General features: G+C 46.7%; 1 protein-coding gene across 1 annotated transcript in view; it reads left to right on the top strand.

The window, feature by feature from the left end:
• Window positions 1-22,652, top strand: part of Hk2 (hexokinase 2) — a 62,821-nt gene extending 40,169 nt beyond the window's left edge. The window contains exons 4-18 of the mRNA XM_042699715.1: window positions 2,007-2,126; window positions 2,668-2,763; window positions 3,468-3,567; window positions 3,723-3,906; window positions 7,430-7,585; window positions 8,694-8,927; window positions 10,275-10,579; window positions 11,950-12,098; window positions 12,277-12,396; window positions 15,388-15,483; window positions 15,970-16,069; window positions 16,165-16,348; window positions 17,855-18,010; window positions 19,717-19,950; window positions 22,094-22,652. Coding sequence (XP_042555649.1) covers window positions 2,007-2,126; window positions 2,668-2,763; window positions 3,468-3,567; window positions 3,723-3,906; window positions 7,430-7,585; window positions 8,694-8,927; window positions 10,275-10,579; window positions 11,950-12,098; window positions 12,277-12,396; window positions 15,388-15,483; window positions 15,970-16,069; window positions 16,165-16,348; window positions 17,855-18,010; window positions 19,717-19,950; window positions 22,094-22,238 — 2,379 coding nt within the window. The 3' untranslated portion in view covers window positions 22,239-22,652. The remainder of the gene's footprint in view (window positions 1-2,006; window positions 2,127-2,667; window positions 2,764-3,467; window positions 3,568-3,722; window positions 3,907-7,429; window positions 7,586-8,693; window positions 8,928-10,274; window positions 10,580-11,949; window positions 12,099-12,276; window positions 12,397-15,387; window positions 15,484-15,969; window positions 16,070-16,164; window positions 16,349-17,854; window positions 18,011-19,716; window positions 19,951-22,093) is intronic.
• Window positions 22,653-23,882: the final 1,230 nt, after the last annotated feature.

Below are 23,882 nucleotides of genomic sequence, written 5' to 3' on the forward strand. Positions count from 1 at the left end.
TACAGTATTTGTAAGATGTTGAGAGAATGCTAAAATTTCCCTCCCTCTCTCTCTCCCTCCCTTCCTCTCTCCCTCCCTCCCTCCCTCCTTCCCTTCCCTTCCCTTCCCTTCCCTTCAGTTTTCTTTCCCTCCCTTCCTCCCTCCCTCCCTCCCTCCCTCCCTCCCTCCCTCCCTCCCTTCCTTCCTTCCTTCCTTCCTTCCTTCCTTCCTTCCCAAACCTAGGCACTGTGTTCAAGGCTAGCACTCTACCACTTGAGCCACAGTACTACTTCCAGCTTTTTTGTTAATATGGTACTGAGGAACTAAACCCAGAGTTCATGCATGTTGGCAAGCACTCTACCACTAAGCCACATTCCCAGCCTCTTCTCTTTTCTTTGTGCTGGGGCTTGAACTCAGGACCTGGACACTGTACCTTAGCTTTTTTTTTTTTCACTTAAAAAATTGGTGATGTATAGAGTGGGTACTGTCTCATGAGTCAGGTAATGAATACATATCTTTTTGGACAATGTCACCCCTTCCTTTGCTATCTTCCAGTTTTCCTTAGCTTTTATGCTCAAGGCCAGTGTTCTATCACTTGAATGGTAGCTCCATTTCCAGCTTTTTAATGGTTCATTGGAGATGCATTTCATGGACTTTCCTGCCTGGGCTGCCTTTGATCTGTGACCTTCAGATCTCAGCCTCCTGAATAGCTAAGATTATAGGTGTGAGGTACCATTATTGGCCTAAAATTGGCATTTTTAACATGTTTCCAGGTGAGGATGGTAGTACTACTTGTCCAAGACAACCGTTTGGCAATCTTCTGTGAAATCTTCATCTTTGCTTCTATCTGGAAAGGGAATGATGGGTGTTCACACACACACAAACACACACACACACACACTCTCTCTCTCTCTCTCTTCTCTGTCCCTGCCTTGGTCTTTAGATTTTGCCTCTTGGTTAACCTGGTCCTTGCAATCTGCTCAGCCTTGCTGGCCTCTTGTGTGTCTGGTCACAGCCTCTCAGCATCTGGAGGGTCACCTTTGAGGATGCTGAGTAGCAAGAAGGGAGCCATAAAGTTGTGGGCTTTGGAGCTGATTAAAAAGCCCCGCTTTTGTGAATACAGCTTTCTCTAAGGCTTAGGAGCTATGGGTCCTGCTCAGTATGGTCACAGTTATTAGGTTCTTCCTCCACAAAACCCTTTTTATTCTTCAGTGCTCTTCATGGAGCACTGAATCTTCTGTTTTGAAATTAGAACACAAAGATAACCTCTTCAAATTGCCTCCAGGGGATTAATTTTTTCAGAATGGACAAAAAATATAAAAGTTGCTTATTTTGTTGAGTGGATTCATAGATTGCCAGTGGCCTACCCTTCCCCCAGTCACAAGAAACAGGGATGCTAAAAATACTTCTTGGCAGTGACTTGAGCTTTTCCTTTCTGGTAAGGTAATAAGTTGGGTATCTTGGATGGGGCCACCAAAGTACGTTCTGTTCTTTGGGCATGCGTTAAATTTCTGATAATGTTGGCCATAATTTCTCCCTCTGTACAATTTATTTTGACACACAAGTTTAAATGGAGGATATTATATAATAAGCCCTAGAGCAAAGCCCTTACATGCATTGGTAACTCTGAGGAGAAGTCTATGTGTATAGATGAGCAAATGAAGACTTCAGAGTTGTAAGGATCTGGCACAACTTTAACTAGCTTTTTTTTTTTGTCAGCCATGGGGCTTGTACCCTGGGCCTGGGTGCTGTCCCTGAGCTCTTCTGCTCAAGGTGAGCACTCTACCACTTGAGCCACAGTACCACTTCTATTTTTTTGGTGGTTCATTGGAGATAAGAGTCTTTCTTGCTCTGGCTGGCTTTGAACCACGATCTTGGATCTCAGCCTCCTGAGTAGCTAGGATTACAGATGTGAGCCACTGGCGCCGAGCTTTAGTTTTTTTTTTTTTCTAAGCCAATAGCCCAGGTTCTTCATCTCTATGCTTTCTACCTCCTTGATTATCTTTTCCTGTGTCATGTGTCCTTAGTTGTTTGACCATATTGCTGAATGCCTGGCCAACTTCATGGATAAGCTACAAATCAAAGACAAGAAGCTCCCACTGGGCTTTACCTTCTCCTTCCCCTGCCACCAGACTAAACTAGATGAGGTAAGATGCTTCACCCTTGGGGTTGGAAGGACTAGGAACAATTCCTAGGCCACCTGCTACCTTTGGGTGGGTGGTGGCCTTGACCTGTGATGCAGATGAAGTTTCAGTTGAGAGTCCTGGGTGACTGTGTGTAGTTGTGAGAGCAAGGTGAAGAAGTTCCAGGGGGAGATGCTCTGTCACTTCTCCCCCTGGACATTCCACAGTGTTTCTATTTCACTGAAGATAACAGAATGAAACATCAGGAAATCCTTTGAAGTATTACGAGTGAGACTCTTGAAAGAATGAATGATTTCTAGGGATATATGTCTTATTTTGATAGTTCTATGTCCTGCCTTTTCTACCTGTAGGGGCAACAAATCATGAAGGAATCATTCATTTAATCTGCTTTCCTGGTTTCTAGTGGCCCAAGTTTCTTCTTTCCTGGCCAGACAGGAAATAATCGACAAATTCAGTCGTGACTGTGCTGATGATGACTGTTGGAGGAATGTGGTCTGCATTTTACTTGTGAGCAGTCAATGTTTATTCTTTGATCCTTTTCTAGAGTTTCCTTGTCTCATGGACCAAGGGGTTCAAATCCAGTGGAGTGGAAGGCAGAGATGTGGTGGCTCTGATCCGAAAGGCTATCCAGCGGAGAGGGGTGAGTGTTAGTGGGGGTAAGCAAGAGCTTGGAGTTTATAGGCTGTTTTGTGTCCACTCTGAAATCTATCCCTGTCTTCCAACTCAGCACGAGAACTTTCTATAGAACTTAAGGAAAGATTTGGCCTTTTTCTTTCCTGCTGTATATTTACCCCATAATTTTGTGTATGATCAGATGCCTTTGGGGTTTTGAGGTTAATATGATACAGGAAAACTCCTGAAGACTTGAGTGTCACTGTCAAGTAAGAAAGTCTATGTGACTTAGATAAGAGGATGGAATGGGTCAGAGAGAGGAAAAGTTAGGTCTAGCAGAAGAGAAGCTAAGGAGATTTGAGGAGGGTGAGATGGAAAGAGAGAGCGGAGGAGATGGAAGAGGAGGAGAAGGAGGAGGAAGAAGAGGAGAGGTAAAGCTGGAAAAGACAAGATGGGCTGTTCTTAGTGCAGCTCTGACTATAAACCAGACCACAGGGTGGCATCAGGAAAATGGTCCGCCATGATATGGGGGATCAGGGTAAGAGTGAGGTGTGTTTGGCTGGGTCTGGACCTAGATTTCTAGCTCTAACCTTTGGTGTTGAGTTGGGTTTATAGGGGGGCAGGCAGCCTTGAGTTGCACTTGAGCTCGGCTTCTTGGCGCCCTTCCTCTATCTTCACACTTGTTTCCCTTCTGTGGTGGTGAAGGTCAGAGCCCTTCTTTGATCTCCACAGGACTTTGATATTGACATTGTGGCTGTGGTGAATGACACAGTTGGGACCATGATGACCTGTGGTTATGATGACCAGAACTGTGAGATTGGTCTCATTGTGGGTGAGTGAACACCTGCTGCGAGCGCTGGGTGCTGTCCCACGCAGCACAGGAATGTGGGCTAGAGAGGGAAGAAGGATCTGTCTCTGCCCAGGCTAGAGATGGGTGGGGCATCCATCAGCACAGGTGGGTGCTGAGTGGTCCCTTGCTTTGTCTAGGCACTGGCAGCAACGCCTGCTACATGGAGGAGATGCGCCATATTGACATGGTGGAGGGCGATGAGGGGCGGATGTGCATCAACATGGAGTGGGGGGCCTTTGGGGATGATGGCACACTCAATGACATCCGCACTGAGTTTGACCGGGAGATCGACATGGGCTCGCTGAACCCTGGGAAGCAACTGTAAGTGGGTCTTTTCTGTGGGTGGATGGGGTGAAACAGGGGGGCTGAGGTTGGGCTGCTGGGGTTGCTTTCATCTTCTTTGTTTAAACATTCTTCCGTCATTCCTGAAAGGTTGCCAAGACACACACTGATGAGGAGAATGTGAGAGGGCCTGACAGAATTAGCAGTCACTTTGGAAAGTCTTATTCTAAGTATATTAGCTCTTCCCTTTCTTTCTACCTTATTTTAATTTTTAATTTTTAAACTCAGGGCCTGGGCACTATCCCTGAGCCTTTTCACTCAAGGCTAGCACTCTACCACTTTGGGCCGCAGCTCCATTTCCAGTTTCCTGGTGGTTAGAGATAAGTCTCGTGGACTTTCTTGCCTGGGCTGACTTTGAACCATGCTCCTCAGATCTCATTCTCCTGAGTAGCTAGGAGTACAGGTGTGAGCCCCCAGTACCAGGCTTCTCTTTCCATCTTCTATGGAAATTTTCCATAGAAAGTGTGAGTCACATTAAAAAAAAAGCCACATTGTCTGATCAAGATGAGGGTCTCAGAAAGCCCCTTTGGTCTGTCTCACGCCATCATTGCCCAGGTTTTGAAGCTATGAGTGGTTTCTCATTGCTCGCCCACACAATCCTGTGGTATCCTGTCCTGCTGCAGACAGACAGAGCCGGGGGAAAATCGGGCTTAAGAGCATTTTTGGCCTTGTCACGTTCTAGGGTGGATTGGAGGAAGGAACCTAGCATTTTCGAACCCTGAATGCTATGTACTTTACCATGGCCAGACTTGATTTCTTGTTACTTTTGACTCTTACAAAACATTATTTCCATTTCCCATTTACCCAATGCCTCTGTTGAAGATCTTGAGACAGGATTGTTGCAAGCACTGACGACAGTTGCAAAAACATTTTTGAGCAATGCAGCACCTCTGTGGTCTCCTTGGCACTGTAACTGTTTTAGGAAACCTTTCCACTCCGATCTCTAGGGAGAAACAAACCAGTTCTGTGAACCACGACCGTGGTGGATAGCCTTTTTCTTTATCAGAGAGTTTCTGCTTCCCTCCCAAGCCTACTTTCTTTAAGTCACAAGCTTCTCTCCCATGTTGAAATGTGAGCCCATGTACTTGAACTTTTTTCGGAACATAACTACTTGTGTCTGCCTTGGGTGATGAGAGAGTTTATGAGCTGAGAAGTCGCCTCTCAATGTCTGACCCCATTAATGAGGCACACACCCATGTCATTTCTGAGGAGCTGTGTGCCCTCTGACATGTCCAAAGACAAAATGACCAGCCAGGCCTTGGCAACACACCCCGCTTATCCTCAGACAAGACCGGAGAGGGGAAGACGTCTTGCAAATTGTGAGCTGTGTGGTTGTCCTGAAGTCATGATAGACAGTGTTACTGCCTCTCAGGAAATGCCCTCTCCTCCTCCTCGCCTCTGCTCCAGTAGAGCCAGCTTTGTGGGAGAAAATGTGACGCAGCAGATATGTACATTTTGTTTTTTGGTGTTTGTAGGGAGGCTTGAACTCAGAGCCTCATACTCTCTCTTGGGCTGATATTTGACCTCTCAAGCCATACATCCACCTTCTTTTTTCTTTTCTTTTCTTTCTTTTTTCTTTTTTTTTTTTCTCTCGTTGCTGATTAATTGGAGATAAGAGTCTCAGACATTTCTGCTTGGGCTGGCTTCAAACTGCAGTCTTCAGATTGCAGCTTCCTGATTAGCTAGGATTATAGGGGTGAGCCACCAGCACCCAGCTGAATTCCCTCCTGTTAAAGCCAGGCTACCACTGAGGTGGGGACCTATATTGGTGCCTTTCCCCCCCCCCCTCGCCTTTTTTTTTAAGACAGGGTCTTACTATAGAGCCCAGGTTAGCCTGAAGCTCACTATCCTCCTGCCTCAGCCTCCCAAGTGCTGGGGTTACATGTGCTTATCACCATGCCTGGCTTTGCTTCAGTAATTTCAAAGCATCTTATGCTTAGAGCAATGCTTCCGGCTCACCCTTTGCCCTCATCCTTCCCTACCTTATCTGGTATTGTTTTTTGTTTGTTTTTTGGTTTTGGCAGTTCTAGGGTTTGAACTCAGGGCCATGGATTGTTAGGCAGGCTCTCTACTGCTGTACCATGCCTCCAGCCTTTTATTATGCTGCCTATTATTATTATTATTTTGAGATATGGTCTCCCTTCATGGGCACACACGTGGAATGAGATTACCTAGTTAGTGTATGCTTTCTATTATAGTTGGGATGACATGTGCACGCTGAGATCTCTAACTTTTCTTGTGTGTGGGTTTTTTTGTTTTTTTTTTTGTTTTTTGTTTTTTTTTTTGCCAGTCTTGGAGCTTGAACTCAGGGCTGGACACTGTCCTTGTGCTTCTTTTGCTCAAGGCTAGCACTTTACCACTTGAGCCATAATGCCACTTCTGGCTTTTTCTGTTTATGTGGTACTGAGGAATTGAACGCAGGACTTTATGCATCCTAGGCAAGCACTCTACCACGAAACCACATTCATAGCCCCTCTTTCAACTTTTCTGCCCGAGCTATCCTGGAACAGTGATCCTCCCAGTCTCGGCCCACTATGTAGCACAAATGATAGGCATCTATAATTGTGTCCAGCCACCAATTGAGAAAGGAGTCTATGGTGTGTGCTCAGGCGGGCCTCAAACTAAGGCTCTCCCTGTGTCAGCCTCCCAAATAGCTAGGATTCCAAGTGTGAGTCGCTGACCTTGGGTTTGGGGCAAGTTACCTCCTAAGGGCCTGGGTTTTCTCTCTGGTAGGCAATTCTAAGCCCCTGTCATCTTCCTGCTCTGCAGCCTCCTTGTCTCTGTAGCTCATTCTAGTTAGTACCATAGTCTCTGTTGCCTCCTGTTTCCCAGATCCACATTTTTTCTGAGACACAAGTGGTCTTAAAAAAGAAAATTGCCAGGGCTTAGTTTCCCATGGTCCTGGCTAGAAAGACTAAAATTCTAAAGCAAACAGTGTCACCTAGTGTTGAGAAATTAAATTAGCCAACTGGTTTTATAGTTTGAAGGCCATCTTTCTGAAATACACCTCTTACCTTTACCTACCTACCCAGCTTTTGTTGTCTTCATCCCCAGACTCTCAAGATCTGTCCTGGGCTTTCTACCCTTGCTCTGTCACTCCGTGTCTGTCCCAGGTTGTTTCTTTTTTTTAGCCCATTTTCTCAGGAATGAACAATGGGCCGCAAGGGCAGGGCATTGTGAGTGGATGAGTGGCTACATCCGTCCTCCATGTCTAATCAGAACTCCCCTACATATGAAACATACTTTATCTCAAGTTTGGCCTATCTATCCTTTTCCATATAGTCTAAGGTCAGCTAGCCTGCAGGACTGTCCCAGCACAGTACTCACAGCCACCCGAGCTGTCACAGCTCTGGACATCTGATCCGTAGGTAGTGACACCTGCGTTAATTCTTAATTGTACATACCCTGACTTCTAAAGTGTGTGGATGTTTCACCTTCCTATGAAAGTTGCATGTCCATGAATGGTGGGGACATCATTGTTCTGGTTTGCTTCTCCCCGCAGATTCGAGAAGATGATCAGTGGGATGTACATGGGGGAGCTGGTGAGGCTCATCCTGGTGAAGATGGCCAAGGAGGAGCTACTCTTTCAGGGGAAGCTCAGCCCAGAACTCCTCACCACAGGCTCCTTTGAGACCAAAGATGTTTCAGATATTGAAGAGTAAGTTTCTAGTCCCACCAATTCACTGAGTCTCTAGAATTGTGGGGCAGGCAGTTGGAAAACAAGTAAGAGGTATTTTGTTTTTTATTTTTATTTCCTACCTATTAGGAAGGGCCACAAGAGGGTCTCAGATGTCCAGTGCTAGGTCTGTGACGTCACTTACTCATCTCTAAGTGGTTGTGGGACTCATTGGCTTCCATGTACTGAGACTTGTCCATTTCCTTGGGCTTAGAGCAGGAGGCATTAAAACACTTAATAACTCATGTTCGTCTGTTTCCTTTTCCTTCTCCTGAACCTCTGACATTCCATTCCACATTGGCAGTTTCTCCAAAAAGAAAAAAAAATTACTCTGATCCCTGTTTCATAACCAAGAATTAGGTTCTGGGATGCTCAGAGATGCAGGCACTTATTCCCACAGCTCAGTAAAGATGGTTGGGATATTTTTCAACAAACAATATCCTAAGAATTGGGCCCAGAGTTCTGTTTTTGAGATTTCCATTTGGACATCGAGGAGGTCCTGTGGTTTAAGGATCCAGATATGAAGAGGAACTTCAATGTCAAAGAAAGATGTGAAAACCCCTTGGAAGAACTGTACCTACTATTTGCTAAGCCCAGAAGGGACATGAGTGCTCTTACAGAGTGCTTTTATTTCCCCAGAAGGGCACTTAGGTCACAGTTTGGGGCCTTTCCCACTATCTTCAGGCACAGATAGACAGAGGGTAGGAGTGGCTCCTACAGCCAGACTCATGTTCAGAAGCCACTGATGGCTGAGACTCCCTTCTATCTAAGCCAGGCAAATAGCACAAGTTCATACTCAGTGTGCGAAGCACCATGAACAGAGCTTCTCCTCCTATAGTTTGCACAAAAGAATTTCTGGTTATCCTCTTGTGGGGAGAAAAGGACACCTAGAAGGACAGTGCAGAATAGCACTCGATGTACGTTTGTGTCTGTATGATGTTCCAGGAGTGGACTGGTTTACACATTCCCCACATCCCACCCCCACCCTGGCAGGAGTTTTCTATAGCTGGGGGGCTTCCTTGCCAGCCCACAGCTCCTTCCACTGGCCACAGCAAAACAGACGTGCACACGTAATCTTTTCATTTTGCAGGGAAAAAGATGGTCTCCAGAAGGCCTACCAGGTCCTGGTGCGGCTGGGCATAGATCCACTGCAGGAGGACTGCGTGGCTACTCACCGGATCTGCCAGATCGTGTCCACGCGCTCAGCCAGCCTCTGTGCGGCTACTCTGGCTGCTGTGCTGTGGCGCATCAAGGAGAACAAGGGGGAGGAACGCCTGCGCTCCACCATTGGCGTGGATGGCTCCGTCTACAAGAAACACCCCCAGTGAGTCAAGTGTCCTAGTGCCCAGAGTCATGGAGCCCCCAGAGCTCTTGGGACCTGGTGACTCCATGAAGCAGCTGCATTTCATATTCCTTAGAATGGAAAGCCTTTGCAAAAGAAAAGTCAGATGAAAGGCATTTCTAGTTTTTCTGTCTGACTGTGGTATTTAATGAATCCTGTCCTGTCCATGTTTTGATCCTTTGGTTCATATCTACCCAAATATTCATAGACCCATTGGGCCTTAGTGGTCTTTCTCTGTGCTCACTTATTTCTCATTATTTTCTCCCAATGAGGCCCAGGTCAATGTGCCTTCATTAACTGAGCTGGTTACGGCAGAAGTCTTAGGACCTGAGATTCCTAGCTGTTCAGCCCAGTGCTTCCAAATCTTTAATGTGTAGGCAAAGCACCTAGAGACCTTGTCTACAGGCAGATTCTGAACCTGAAGGGATGAGGATGGCCTTGAGATCCCACTTGTGTGTGTGTGTGTGTGTGTGTGTGTGTGTGTGTGCCAGTACTAGGGCTTGAATTCAGGGCCTAGGGCACTATCCCTCAACTTTCACACTCAAGGCTACTTGAGCTACAATCCTAATTCTGGCTTTTTGCTGGTTACTTGGAGCTCGGACCTAATGGACTTTCCTTCCTGGGTGATTCAAACCTGGATCCTCAGATCTCAGCCTCCTGAGTAAAGATTACAGGCATGAACCACCACTGATGTTCAGCTGAGATAACATATCTTGAACAATGGCCAATGAAGTTGCTGCCCTGTAGATCATACATGGAGTAGTGGCAAGCCCCTGGCTCAAAGCTGCTACCATCCTGAGAGTTTCTTGATAAACAAATCTATTGTCTTCAGCACTATTCAGACATTTTTGGGATCCATGGCAGGAACTGAGAAAAGAGACCAAAACGTCAGACAAAAGGCATTTCAAACTTTTCTCCTGGGATCTTTCCAGGGCAGCATCAAATACAGTAGGGGATGGAATGTGAAAAGCAGGTGGATAGCTACCATTCTGTCAGGCTCCCTAGTGGTGGCTTGCTGCACCTGATTGGGTGCACAAGCTGTGGCCTGGCCTACTGGCCCTATCAGTGAGGACCAGGTGGTTTCATGTGACTGCATGTATGAGACAGTGACTTGTTAGAAGGACTCTTTGCTTTCAGTGGAGGATAAACCCAGCCAGGGTGGTCATAGTTGACTAGCTTGAGTTATCAGATAGTGGCCTACGAGGTGGGAAAGAGTGGAGAGAGGAAGTACAGAGCAGCTAGGGGGAGGCAGTGGGCTTCAGTGCCATCATGTTATACCACTGACTTTAACTGTGGATGCCTGTCTCTTACCCACCTGGGTGGCTGTAGTTTTGCCAAGCGTCTTCATAAGACTGTGCGGCGGCTGGTGCCTGACTGTGATGTTCGCTTCCTCCGCTCTGAGGACGGCAGTGGCAAAGGAGCAGCTATGGTGACAGCGGTGGCCTACCGGCTGGCTGACCAACACCGAGCCCGCCAGAAAACCCTGGAACCTCTCAAGCTGAGCCGTGAGCAGCTTCTGGAGGTGAAGAGGAGGATGAAGGTGGAAATGGAGCGAGGTCTGAGCAAGGAGACTCACGCCATTGCCCCTGTGAAGATGCTGCCCACCTATGTTTGTGCCACCCCTGATGGCTCAGGTACAAACCAGGGATGCCACAAGGAAGGCTTTTTACCATGGTGTTGATGTTCAGGGAGGGCTTCCTTAGTATTAGTCTTAGCTGTTTAAACCAGGACATGTCTCTGCAGCTGCATTATTGTAAGAGAATTCTAGTGGTCCATAAAGTCAACAAGGGCTTCCTCTGAAAAAGGCAAACAGTAATAATCAACCTACTCTCTCTCTCACTTTTGTTAATCCATTTATTATTTGTTAACTATTAAAGATTGGCAGTTAATTTTATTAACAAATTGGTGTATATGGTAGAAAACAGAGTCAGAGAAGTTTTGAAACACTCCTAAGTTTTTTATAACTAGACAGTGTCAGAGCTGAAATTCACATTCATCAGTTCAGGTCCCAGAATAAGCTCTCATGATTACCACATTATTCTGTGTCAGGCCATAAACTGTATTCCATGATTTAGTTTGGCCCTGGTTTGCTTGCTTGCTTATTTATTTATTTAGTGAGGGGCTTGAACTCAGGGTACTCTTCCTTAGCTTTTTTTGCTCAAGGCTATAATACTCTACCACTTGAGCCACAGCTCAACATCCATTTATTGCTGGCTAATGGGAGGTAAATGTCTCTGGTATTTTACCTGGCTGACTTTGAACTGTGATCCTCGGATCTCAGCCTCCTACCTAGCTAGGATTACAGGTGTGAGGCACTGGCACTTGGCCTAGATTTACTTTTGTAAATAGTTTTATCAGCATGCAGCTATCCCCATTCATCTATAATACAAATTGTTTATGATGGCTTTCTTCTTCCCTGGCAAAATGGAGTGGTTGCTCCAGGCTCTATGGCCCACAGAAGAACAGTTCCCTCTGCCTCTGGTGAAAGTCTTAAGAACTTACGAACAGTTTTTCTCCAGATCAGAGAAAATGATCCGTGAGATCAGTGTAGCATGGATGGTATAGGCTCTACAGGTAGAACTGGAGTTCGGTCTGTGCTTACCTTTCCATAAGAAGTTACCTAAGGGTGGGAGGAAGACTAAGTGTGAAGCTTATAGCTCATTGGAATTGCCCAGCAAAAGTCTGTTCATTTTTAAAAATTTTCCTTTCAAGTTCCCTTAAAGAATCGCACTTTTCTGTTTTATTCTAGAATCTAACCCGGGGTGACATTTGATTTGGCACAAATGGCGCATTTAGTTTGATGCTATATCCCCATTTCCTGTGTGCATTCTGACTGTTGTGGCCCAATATAGGAACTCATTGAAAAACCACCAAGGAGCCAGAAGGACATTCTTTGCTGTTAGCTGGAGCTCTGTCCACTCCGTCACCTTCTGAAGTGTGGGCCTCTGTGGATGAACAGCTATCAGGAAGGTGCATAAACCAGCATCTTTTTTCTTCTCTTCAGAGAAAGGAGATTTCTTGGCTTTGGACCTCGGAGGAACCAATTTCCGGGTCCTTCTGGTTCGTGTGCGGAATGGGAAGCGGAGAGGAGTGGAGATGCACAACAAGATCTACGCCATTCCGCAGGAGGTCATGCACGGCACAGGGGAGGAGGTGAGGCCCGTGCTTCCTGTCCTCAAAGATAGCACCTTCTCTGCTCACGCAGGGCCCTGGAGAGCCAGTGTTGTCTCAGGCTCATGATAGTCTGTCTTCCTTCTGGGTGGAAGGCCCTGCTGGAGGCAGCCTTCCCTGGCCGCAGCCCCTTCCTCAGCGTCCCATCTTCTCCCTGCAGCTCTTTGACCACATCGTCCAATGCATCGCCGACTTCCTGGAGTACATGGGCATGAAGGGTGTGTCCCTGCCTCTGGGTTTCACCTTCTCCTTCCCCTGCCAGCAGAACAGCCTGGATGAGGTAACAGTTCCTTCCTAGAGGACTCTTTTGGGGGCTTTACTGACCATCAGCTAGCCCGAGTTTGGAGCAGGAGCAAAAGTTGAGCTGAAGCCAGGTGCCAGTGGCTCTCCCTCTGTAATCCTAGCTACTCAAGGAGGCTGAGATCTGAGGATCACAGTTTGAAGTCAAGAAAGTCCATGAAGACTCTTATCTCCAATTAACTAACAAAAAAACCAGAAGTGGAGCTGTGGCTCAAGTGGTAGGATGCTAGCTTAGGTGTCTTAAAGAAGCTCAGGGACAGTGTTCAGGCCCTGACCCTGAGTTCAAGGCCCAGTATCAGCACACACAAAGATGAACTGAGAGGAAGGAAACAAGGTCATGAATAGCCATTGGAAGGTAGGAAGGGAGCCCCTACCTTAGTCAAGGCTCATTAAGTGGGTTAGCTTGGGTTCACCAGTCTTTGGGACTGGTTCATCAAAATATTAAGCCACATATTTAGAGTACTCTGGCACATACTATGCTGGTCTTCCTCTGTGCATTATCTCATTTAATCCACACAGTGACTATATAATAAGTATTTGTATATCCATTCGACAGAGAGAAAGATGATTTGCAGTGGTGCTGATTGCTCCACCTAGTCTAGCAATGGCCAAGCCATGATTTGAATTCTAGTTTCTTCACATCTAAACACCAGTGCTCAGATTTTGCCCTCCTACTCTGTAGGCCCTTGATAGGGGCCCAGGAAGTTTTCCTTCTGTCTCGATGCACTGTTTATTCTGTGCATCTGTTTATTGTATCGATGTACTGGTTTATTATCTGTTTATTGTATCGATGCACTGGTTATTCTGTGGTTTCATTCCCTTTGATTTGCCTTGGATGGATGAACAGGTGGGTGAAAGTCCGGTGCGCTAGATGTTCAGGACATGAGTTAGTTGAAAAATGGAAGAGAACTGAACAGGCAGTGCTTGGATCTGAGCTGATGACTTCATTGTCAAGAGTACTTGATCCTTTCATGTCACAGCCAGCATATATGCAAGCTGCAGGTTGAAACTTGCCAGCATATATCCTTCCAGGCTTTTTCCTATGTGTGTAGGGGTGATAGTGTGATTGGTTTTAAACGTAGGCCTTGGAGCTTGCCAGGGAGATGCTGTACTACTAAGCCATGCCTCCAGCCCTGTTTTTTCCCTGCCTGTCCTTGGGCTTGAACTCCGGGCTTGGGCTCTGTCCCTGAGCCTCTCTGTGCTCCACCACTTGAGCCACAGCACCACTTCTGGCTTTTTCGAGGAATTGAACCCAGGGTTTTATGCATGCTATTTAAGCACTCTACCACTAAGCCACATTCCATCATCCAACCCTATTTTTTATGCCTGTTATTTGGAGGTAGGATCTTGCTTTTTCACCTAGGCCCACACCTGGACAGTGATCTGCCTGTTTTATGCTTCCCAATGTAGACAGGATAATAGGTACACACAGCTAAGTCCAGCTATTGGTTGAAGTGGGGTTCTCATGAATTTGTTGCCTGTGCTGGCCTTGAACTACAATCCTCCTGATCTCAGTGCCCCAAATGGCTAGGATTATAGGTGTGAGCCACGGGTACCTTGCCCTAAAAATTTTAAGCAGATGCTATCCAACGCATCAGGCAAGCTGGAGGTTACATTAACGGTTTCTGTCTGAATTGCTAAGATTTCAGATCACTGTGCTATATGTTCTGAGTTCTGTATGTTCTGAGTTCCTATAAGGAGCAGATGTTAAGTGTAGAGCTATAAAAGTTAAGAGCCAACAAAGCAGAAGGCTCTCGTTGGCTCTGGTGAGCTCATCTTGCTGATGGAGGCACACAAACCAACCTGGGGGCCCTTTGGCTGTATTTACTCATCACTCACCTTGGGCAAGCCTCACAGCTGTTGGAGCCTGGTGTTGTCTTATTATAAGGATCACTTTTAATGATGTTGGTGTTATTTGGATATTCTATAAACTTTAAAGTGCCAAATGCAAACTTTTGCCAGAGATAGGACTGATTTGCATACAAGAAAGGCAAAGACAAGCACACTCTTGTGTGGACATGGGTGTGTAAGGCAGGGTTCCACAGGGATACGCTTTGTTCTTCTGGATCTCTTGGGATCTAGCCACCGTGAGACACATCCAGGTTGATGAAAGAAATGCTCAGGCAGCGGGGCATGAACCATGAACAAACCTGAGACAACCATGCAAGTTGGTGGTATGAGCCCACTCTGGGCACACCACCCACTGTCCTAGAAATTTGAGAAAGGGATCTTGATGTACTCGTTGCTGATGGCTGCACAGTACAGAAGGCTCTGGGGAATAAACACCTGTTCCATGTGCAGAGCTGATGGGCAGATGACCTGTGTGATGACCCCGTGACACCGCAAAAGGCGCATTAAAGATGAGCCTGCATCTTTAATGGATTCTGAGGAGCCTGGAGGGACTCCTGACTGACAAATGGAGGGGATGGGGGTAGGATGTGCTTCCTGATAGCTATGGACAAGGCATTGGTTTGTTTCATACTGCAGTTTAGAAATTCAGAGATCCACAATTGGCCTTTGTGATGTGAATACAAGATGAGAACAAGGTACACTAGTTAGTGTAGCAAGAAAACAAGTGTATAGGGGCTTCTGCATAGTGCAGATGGACCCAGCAGGCCTTGGTTAGAGCCCTGTTCCTCTCTTCAAACTGTAGGTCTTAGATGAGGTATCCCAGTGGCTTAGTTACCTGTATGGTGGGTGTGATCCTGGGCAATGTTCCACAAGGTGGCTGCGAGGATTAAATGATGTAACACAGGTGATGTGCTTAGCCTAGGTGCACAGCATAGTCAGTAGTCCAGGCAGTAGTCAGTAAATCTAAGTCATCAGTATCTTAGAAGCAAGTTTAGGATTATTTGTGGATGAGATGATCGGCTATTCCCGGGAATCTGTCTGAGCTGGGAGGAGAATGGGCTTCAGGAATGGTTGGGTGTCCATTTCTGATGTCTCCTCCATGTGCATGTGTGAATTTTAGAGCATCCTGCTCAAGTGGACAAAGGGTTTCAAGGCGTCTGGCTGTGAGGGCGAGGATGTGGTCACCTTGCTGAAGGAAGCAATTCACCGGCGAGAGGTAAGAGAGCCGTGGTATGGTAAGGCCCTGTGCATCCATTCCCTGATGTCTGAAATGACCCACGTGTTCAGAAGTTGGGGGCAACATTTGAGTGTGGTTGCTTTGGTTGGGGGAACATTAACTTATCACTCATAAATGGTTAAGTATTTGCTGTCCATCAAGCCCTGCTCTGGACATCAAGAGTCAGGAAGGACTCCAAGGAAGTTTTATTCTGTGCCCATGATGTGGTAGTGGTAGTGGGGTTACTGTTAGGGGCTATAAAGAAAAGTAAAGTTGGACGAGGAAAGCGGAGAGCAGATGCACCTGAAGGCTGCTATCCAGGGAGGTGTCTCTGAAGTGGGCACATTTGAGTAGATGCCTGAGTGAATGAGAGAATAAGCCATGCCATATGAAATAGGCTTTACACACATAGAAATCTTGGTTAGACATGTCTGAAAGGAGAATGCTGTGGCTCCCTTGTGGATTAAACGTCTGTTTCCACCTCAGGAGTTTGACTTAGATGTGGTTGCTGTGGTGAATGATACAGTCGGAACCATGATGACCTGTGGCTATGAGGACCCTCACTGTGAAGTTGGTCTTATCGTTGGTAAGGACACTCCTGGCCTTCCCATGTGGGGATGAACACCCTTAGGTGGATGGGAGGGTGATGCTGATTGAAGCCCGGTGCTCTGTGATGGGCAGGCACAGGCAGCAATGCCTGCTACATGGAGGAGATGCGCAACGTGGAGCTGGTGGATGGAGAGGAGGGACGGATGTGCGTCAACATGGAGTGGGGGGCTTTTGGGGACAATGGATGCCTGGATGACTTCCGCACAGAGTTTGATGTGGCTGTGGATGAGCTCTCTCTCAACGCAGGCAAACAGAGGTAGGCACCCAACTGTGTGTGGTGGGACTCGCATCCCAGAAGGGGACCCCAGCTGGTGATCTGAGTTGCCACTGCAGCATTTCCCAGGATGCTTGTTCTCTTTAGGTGCTAAGGACTTCTTTGAAAAGTTTTCTTGTCAAATTCATGTGGAAAGTTTGAGTGAATAAGTGTAAGCAGTTCTTACCCAGAAGCCTGGGAGAACAGGCAGGGGAGTGTTAAGAGCCTTAAGTCTGAACTACAAGGAAACAGATAAAGGTAGAACCATCTGCTTAACCCTGGATTAAGGATAAATAAGTAGTGCTGGGAGGCACCAGGAAGAGTCAAGCCTTTCTTTTTCTCCTGTTTCTCCATTCTGCATATAGTACCCTCTACTGATAGAATGGGAAAAGTGGCCTCCAGCATCACCAAGCCCAGAGGAGGTAGTGGAGTCTCTGAACTAAGAGGCAGGCCTAGATTGAACTCATTTCCCATTAGAATGATATATCTATAGTGTCATAACTGCATTATCCAAGACCATGCTCATGCCTATAATCCTAGCTACTTAGGAGGTTTGAGATCTAAGGATTGTGGTTCGAAGCCAGTTCAATTAGTAAAGGCCATGAGACTTTGATCCCAAACAAACTACTCGGAAAAAGCCAGAAGTGGCGCTGTAGGTCAAGTAGTAGAGCATAAGCCTTGAGCACAAAGAGGCTCAGGGACAGAGAACCCAGGCCCCAAGGTAAAGCCCCAGGACCATCAATCAATCAATCAATCAATAATCAGTTGTGGTGGGTGTATTTGAAACTGGTAGCCTTGGTTTTTTTTGGGGGGGGGGAGGGGGGGTTGGTTGTGGGGCCTGAACTCTGGGCCCAGGTGCTGTTCCTCAGTTCTTCAGCTCAAGGCTAGCACTCTACCACTTGAGCCACAGTGTCACTTCTGGAGTTTTCTGCTTATGTGGTGATAAGGAATCAAACCCAGGGCCTCATGCATGCAAGGCAGGTACTCTACCACTGAGCCACCTTTCCGGCCCTTGTGTTTTGTTTTTTTTTTTTTGAAGAGATCCTATGCAGGGTTCAAAGATGCTCAAGCATGTCCATGCTCACTTCTAGGGATCAGGGCAGTGGGCTGCTGTTGACAGTAGTTGCTTAAAAACAACTAGGTCTAGGAGAAAGCATGCTAACTTCCTAGTGAGATCAAGGACAAACTTCTCCTGCCCCCCCCCTCGCACCCCCCCCCCCTGCTGTACCTGGAAGCATGGTGGGGTTTGTTTTCTTCTCAAGGCAATAAGCCTTGCAAAGGAAATGAGCCCAGGTGGGGCCCAATCTCAGGAAGCCCTGTGGACCTCAGACCCCCTGTGATCTATTTTGCTGAAAGTGGTGGGTCAGCATGAGAGGACTCTTGAGAATTTTGCCCAAGGGAACCAGTTCCTTTCCATCAAGGGGCATCTTCTGTCCTATTTTTCTGTTCTTTCTCAGCACATCCAACACCTTTCCTGCTAAACTGCTTGAACATTGTCCCCCCTGGCAGGTTTGAGAAAATGATCAGCGGCATGTACTTGGGTGAGATTGTCCGTAACATCCTCATCGACTTTACTAAGCGTGGGCTGCTCTTCCGTGGCCGCATCTCAGAGCGGCTCAAGACTCGGGGAATCTTTGAAACCAAGTTCCTGTCTCAGATTGAAAGGTGAGAATGCAAGGACTGGGTAAGGTAGGACCATGTATATCCTCCTTTTTTTTCCTCACAGAGAGAAAAGATAAAAGGATTTCCACAGCTCAAGACCCAAGTGGCTTTCACAAACAAAGCTCACTTTTGTTGTTGTTGTTGGTAGTGGTAGTTAGTGGTATTGAGAATTGAACTCAGGGCCTCTACCACTTGAGACATGCCTCTAGCTCCTTCTAGCATTGGTTATTTTCAAGGTAGGGTCTTGCATTTTAAGCTGGGCTGTCCTGGGCTATGATCCTCATATTTGTGCTTTCCTATGTTGCTGGGGATGACAGGAGTGTGTCACTACACCCAGCCATTGTGTTTTCCCAGTAGTTGGGATAACAGGTGCTCATTACCACACCCAACAATTGATTGAGATATGGAGTCTTACAAATTTGCCTGTGTTGGCCTCAGACCACACCCCTCTCTCAGTCTGCCAAGTAGTAAGGATTATAGGCGTGAGCCACTACACTCAGCTAAAGCACAGATGGCTCCCCCATTTTCACATGACATTTGTACAAAAGACTGGACATGATGTGAGGTCATGAAAACTGTTGTTGCTTCCATCATGTATCAAAGCTAGAGAGCTACTTGCTCCTAGGATGTAACTGGAAAAGCACAGAGGATGGTATCAAGTAAAGCATCTGTATTCAGCTTGGAGGGCTTTCCTACCTGCTGGCTTCCAGTAATTGGGTGATAAGGATCAAGTCCAGATGGGATTGTCAGACAATACAGAAGCGTGTAGTGAGGCAGCTCATTAGAGCAACCTCCTTTCCCCCACCCCAGTCCAAGGCAGAAAATTCTGCTCCAAATTAGAATGTGCATTTCAGAGCCCTTTAAAGATTAATGCTGTCATTACTCTCAGGTCATATACCAGGAAACAGACGGCTGACACAAATGCACCTCTAGGGTGTCTGTTCCAGTGACTAGAGAGAAAATGTTATAGCTTGCCTGTCTGTGGATAAGCGAGAATATGATTCGTTTTCTAAAGTAGTTCCTTTTATGTCAGAGTTTTTATTTTCTTCCTGTGATGTTTATTTACACCTGTTTCATAAGTAATGCCCAAACAGATGCAGACAGTAAGCAGGAGTCCAATGCTGGTTAATTAATGCCTGTCCTGTGGACCCACTGACAGCAACAAGAGAAAGCATGTGAAAACAGCTTCGCAACTGGAAAATGGCCACTTGCTGCCATTGCCTCTGTCTTTGATATTTCTAAATGAGTTGAATCCGCAGTGAATTGCTTTCTGCTTTCAGTAATCCGTTTTGTAGTAGCAGTGCTCTCCCTGGGTAGGTAAAGTAGAATGAGGAGCCATCTCTTCACTCACCTGTTACCCTGAGGAAGAGTCGATGTGCTTCAGTGGGATGAACAGTGCTGTGTTCAGGACCAGCTCTCTCCCACCAATTATTCATTTGTTTGTTTTTGGTGCTGGTCCTGGGCCGTAATGCAGGGCCTGGCTGCTGTCCCCTTACCTTTTTTGTTCAGGCTTGGTACTCTACTACTTGATCCCAGGCACCTGCCTGGACTGGCCTTGCACCACAATCCTCAGATCCCAGCCTCCTGAGGAGCTAGGATTACAAGTGTGAGCCACTGGGGCTCAGCTTTCCAGAACTCTGGGTGGACTCTGGACAGGGGGGCTACAGAGTCTTATCTGCATGACTGACCTACATTCTCTCCGACCTCAGCGACTGCCTGGCCCTGCTGCAGGTGCGCGCCATCCTCCGCCACTTGGGCCTCGAGAGCACTTGCGATGACAGCATCATCGTCAAGGAGGTGTGCACCGTGGTGGCCAGGCGGGCGGCCCAGCTCTGTGGCGCAGGCATGGCTGCCGTGGTGGATAAGATACGAGAAAACCGGGGGCTGGACACCCTCAAAGTCACAGTGGGTGTGGACGGGACCCTCTACAAGCTCCATCCTCAGTGAGTACCGGACCCGGCCGCCCTGTCTCATCTGTCTTGTATTCTTCTGCAGCTCCGTTCTTTCCCTTCTCTCTCCATAGCAGATCACAAGCTACTGTGGTTCTTTTCATGTTTACAGTCTGAAGACGAATCAATCAGAAGCAGGCCCGTGTTTCACGGGCATTTGGAGCTCCTTCTGACCCCGCCCAGCTGCACCCTCACTCTGCACTTCCAGGAAGAAGTGCTATATTGGGTGTATCTGTTTTTCCCATGTACCTATGTATACATCTATATTGTTATAGTTTTGCTTATTTATTGTGGAACTTGTCATGATGGAATTATGTGACATCTCTTCTGTGGTTGGCTTTTCTCACACAGCGTTTGTTATTAATTAATTTTATTTATATATTTTTGGCCAGTCTTGAGGCTTGAACTCAAGGACTGGGTGCTGTCCCTGAGCCTTTTTGCTCAAGGCAGACACGCTGCCACTTGAGTCACAGCTCCACTTCCAGCTTTTTGGAAGAGTCTCATGGAATTTCCTGCCGAGGCTAGCTTCAAACTGTGATCTTCAGCCGCCTGAGTAGCTAGGAATTACAAGCATGAGCCGCGGGCACCAGCTTATTTAGTTTTACTTGTTTATCTTGAGACAAGATCTCACCATGTTGCTCAGGCTGGTTTTAAACTCCCAGAACTCCAGCGTTGCATCCTGCCTCAGCATCTCACGTAGGTGTTTACTAGTTCACTGTTTTTGAGACACACTCACTGAAGTATGTGGTTGGGTGACTGAATCTCAGACTTTCAAATAAGTGAATTACCCTTGCTTTTACTGTTCATGTGATGCTTCTTTCATTGTAAGATTTGTGGTTGTTGTTGTTTGTGTGGGGTTTGGAACTCAGAGCCTGGGCTCTGTCCTTGAGCTGTTTTTGCTCAGGGTTCACCTTCTATCACTTTGAGCTACAGCTCCACTTCTGGTTTTGGATTGGTTAATTGGAGATAAGAGTCTCACGGAGACTTTTCTGGCCTGGCTCGCTTTGAATCCTGATCCTCAGATCTCCTGAGTTTCTGGGATTACAGGCCTGAGCCACTGGCACCTGGCTCATTTTTAGATTTTGACTAGGGCTGGGAAGTTGGCTCAGTGGTAGAGCGCTTGCCTTGCATGCCTGAGGCCCTGGGTTCGATTCCTCAGCACCACATAAGCAAAAAGAAAAAAGCCGGAAGTGGCGCTGTGGCTCAAGTGGTAGAGCGCTAGCCTTGAGCTGAAGAGCTGAGGGACAGTGCCCAGGCCCAGAGTTCAGGCCCCACGACTGGACCCAAAAAAAAAAAGATTTTGACTATTAGAAACAATGCTGCTGTGAATGGTGTGGTAAACATATTTTGGAATATATGCTTGAACTCAAGCAGGATTATTATTTTTTTTATTTTATTTTTTGTAGTTTGGGGCAGAGTTTGGGGCAAATACTGACTGCTTTTGTAAATGAAGTTTCGTTGGAATGCCACCATTCCACATGTTTATGTATTGTCAGAGATTGTGCTCATGCTTCTACAGAAGCGTGGTCATGACAGAGCCCCTGGCCCGCAACGCTGGCCCACCTCCTCAGAGTAGAAGTACCCAAATGTCTTTTCTCCATCTTTTTTTCTTTGTTTTTTAAATATTTTTTTTATTGTGAAGATACCTTACAGAGGGGGATACAGTAAGATGAGTACATTCTCTCCATCTTTCTTATTCTTTTTCCCCTTATTACTGTTTTGCTTCTCTCATCTTCCACCCCCCCCCCCCTTTTTTTTCCCTTGTGACAGGGCCTTACTATGTACTGCAGGGTAGCGCTGAGTTTGATTCTCCTGCCTCCACTTCCTAATGCTGGGCTGATAGGAGTGTCTCGCCACCCTTGGTTGAATCTCTCTTTCACTGATTTCCTTTAAGAGCATAGCTCACCAGGATTGCCCACTGTCTTGTTAGAAGTTGGGGGTATTATTCTAAGCCTCAGTGTCCTGACACACAATACCTTTGAAGATTTGCTACTTTGTAGCATTTGACCTGTTTATCATCTGACTTATCCCTGAGTTTCCAGCATCTGTTTCTGAGGGTCTCACCTCTGAGGACACAACCCAGTCATGACTAAGGTGCATTTTTCTTTTTCTTGTGTGTGTCTTCCCCTTTTTCCAGCTTTGCCAAAGTCATGCACGAGACAGTCAAGGACCTGGCTCCCAAGTGTGACGTGTCTTTCTTGGAGTCTGAGGATGGCAGCGGAAAGGGGGCGGCTCTCATCACTGCTGTGGCCTGCCGCATCCGGGAGGCCGGACAGCGATAGAAACCGGAAGGGACTTCTCTCCTTCCCCTCTTCCCTGTTTTAAATTAAAAGGTGTCGTCCTCTTGTGTCAGAGACAGTCCCCCAGCTTTTCCTTGGCAGACAGGACTCCACTGCACTGGGTTTTGTCTCTGTATTCTCACCGTAGTTCGGTACCCACGCCTTGGGCCTTCCTGAGACACAGAAGAAAGGATTTGTTCACACTGGTCACAACCATTCCCATTGGTTCTCTTAAACCTTCAAAGTAGTTGGAAAGGTTTTAGCCATTCCCCCTGGCAGAGTTCCTACAGAGTGGAGACTGGGGAAGATCCTGGCTGCTCCACCTTGGAGCTGAAGGGGACATTTCTAGGTGGAAAGCTCTGGTGCTGCTAGTCTCATCAGAGATTTGGGAGATCTCCACTAATGACTCGAGCCTGATCTTCTGCAGGCAGATGTCAGGAGGGATGGGGGGAGGGGGGTGGAAGGGAGGGGGAGCCATGGATGAGTGGCTTCAGCTCTTCACAACTTGCCTGTAAAAGTACTGCTCGGCGGGTTCCAGCTTGTGCTGCTGGAATCGGCCACCCCACAGCTGGATAGTGAAACCAAAGCCAAGAGTTGCCACATCCCACAAGAGAGTTTTTCCTCATACCACATCGTGACCTCCTGTATTACCCATGAGCCTTGGACCCTTGGGAGAGGGGGAGCTTTTGAGTTTTGTTTGTTTAATTTTTTCCTCCCTACAAAAGTGGAGAAATACTGTATTTTCATTTTAATTTATGTTTGAAATTTATTTAGCTCATGAAGTAGGTGTACTCCTTTGTTGTGTAATGGTTAATTCATATGTATTGTATATTTATGTTCATTTGTTGTGTATATAGGTAAGCATGATCTCCTCACCCTTGGCCTCATTAGTAGATCAGTGTAGTTAAAGATGTGAGGCAAAGGTACTGACTAGAAATACCTCATTTGCCCACAGGAAGAGAAAGAAACTTCTTCCGGGTGAGTGACTAGCAAAGGTCAGCTTTCTGGTTGCTCCTTCCTTTACAGTGTGGGGAATGCTTGGGAGCTCGGGATGGAGACAGAGGCTGGCAATGGATTGAAGAAACCACAGCAAACTGGCTGCTCTGTCAAGAGATTTTCCTGGGTATATTACGTGTCACATGTTACCCAAAGGAAACCAAAGGAATCATTTCAAAAATACTCAATGCTTAGCAGCTTTTATTCTTTATCCTTAGGGCAATCAGTAAGTAGTATTTTTAAAGCTGATGAGATAAAGAAAAGCCCACCAAAAATTTATATTAAAAATGTATGTGTTCATCGCCGACAAACCAAAATGGAGCAATTAAACAGCCAAACCAAATGAAACCTCAGGGATGACATTTTGGGAGGAGGCATTTGTGTCCTCCTAGCAAAGTTCACCTAGGGTTTGTTTTGTAAGTGTTGTACAACAACTGTTGTGTCTCTGCTTCCCTGGACTGTGCTGGTATCGATCTGCTGACCTGTTTTTATTTTTTTTTATACACGTTATTTATTTCACACTGTTGGCAGAGATGGGAGTGGCATAAAAGCACCCATACTCTACTTTCCAAGAGCACAGTTAATTCTGACTTCATTTGCCCACATCTGCCCTCAGCTATCCACAGACATGAAGCCTGGATGCAGCCTGAT

This window comes from Dipodomys spectabilis, unplaced genomic scaffold (genome assembly GCF_019054845.1).
Source record: "Dipodomys spectabilis isolate Male_0828 unplaced genomic scaffold, ASM1905484v1 ptg000262l, whole genome shotgun sequence".
NCBI lineage: Eukaryota > Metazoa > Chordata > Mammalia > Rodentia > Heteromyidae > Dipodomys > Dipodomys spectabilis.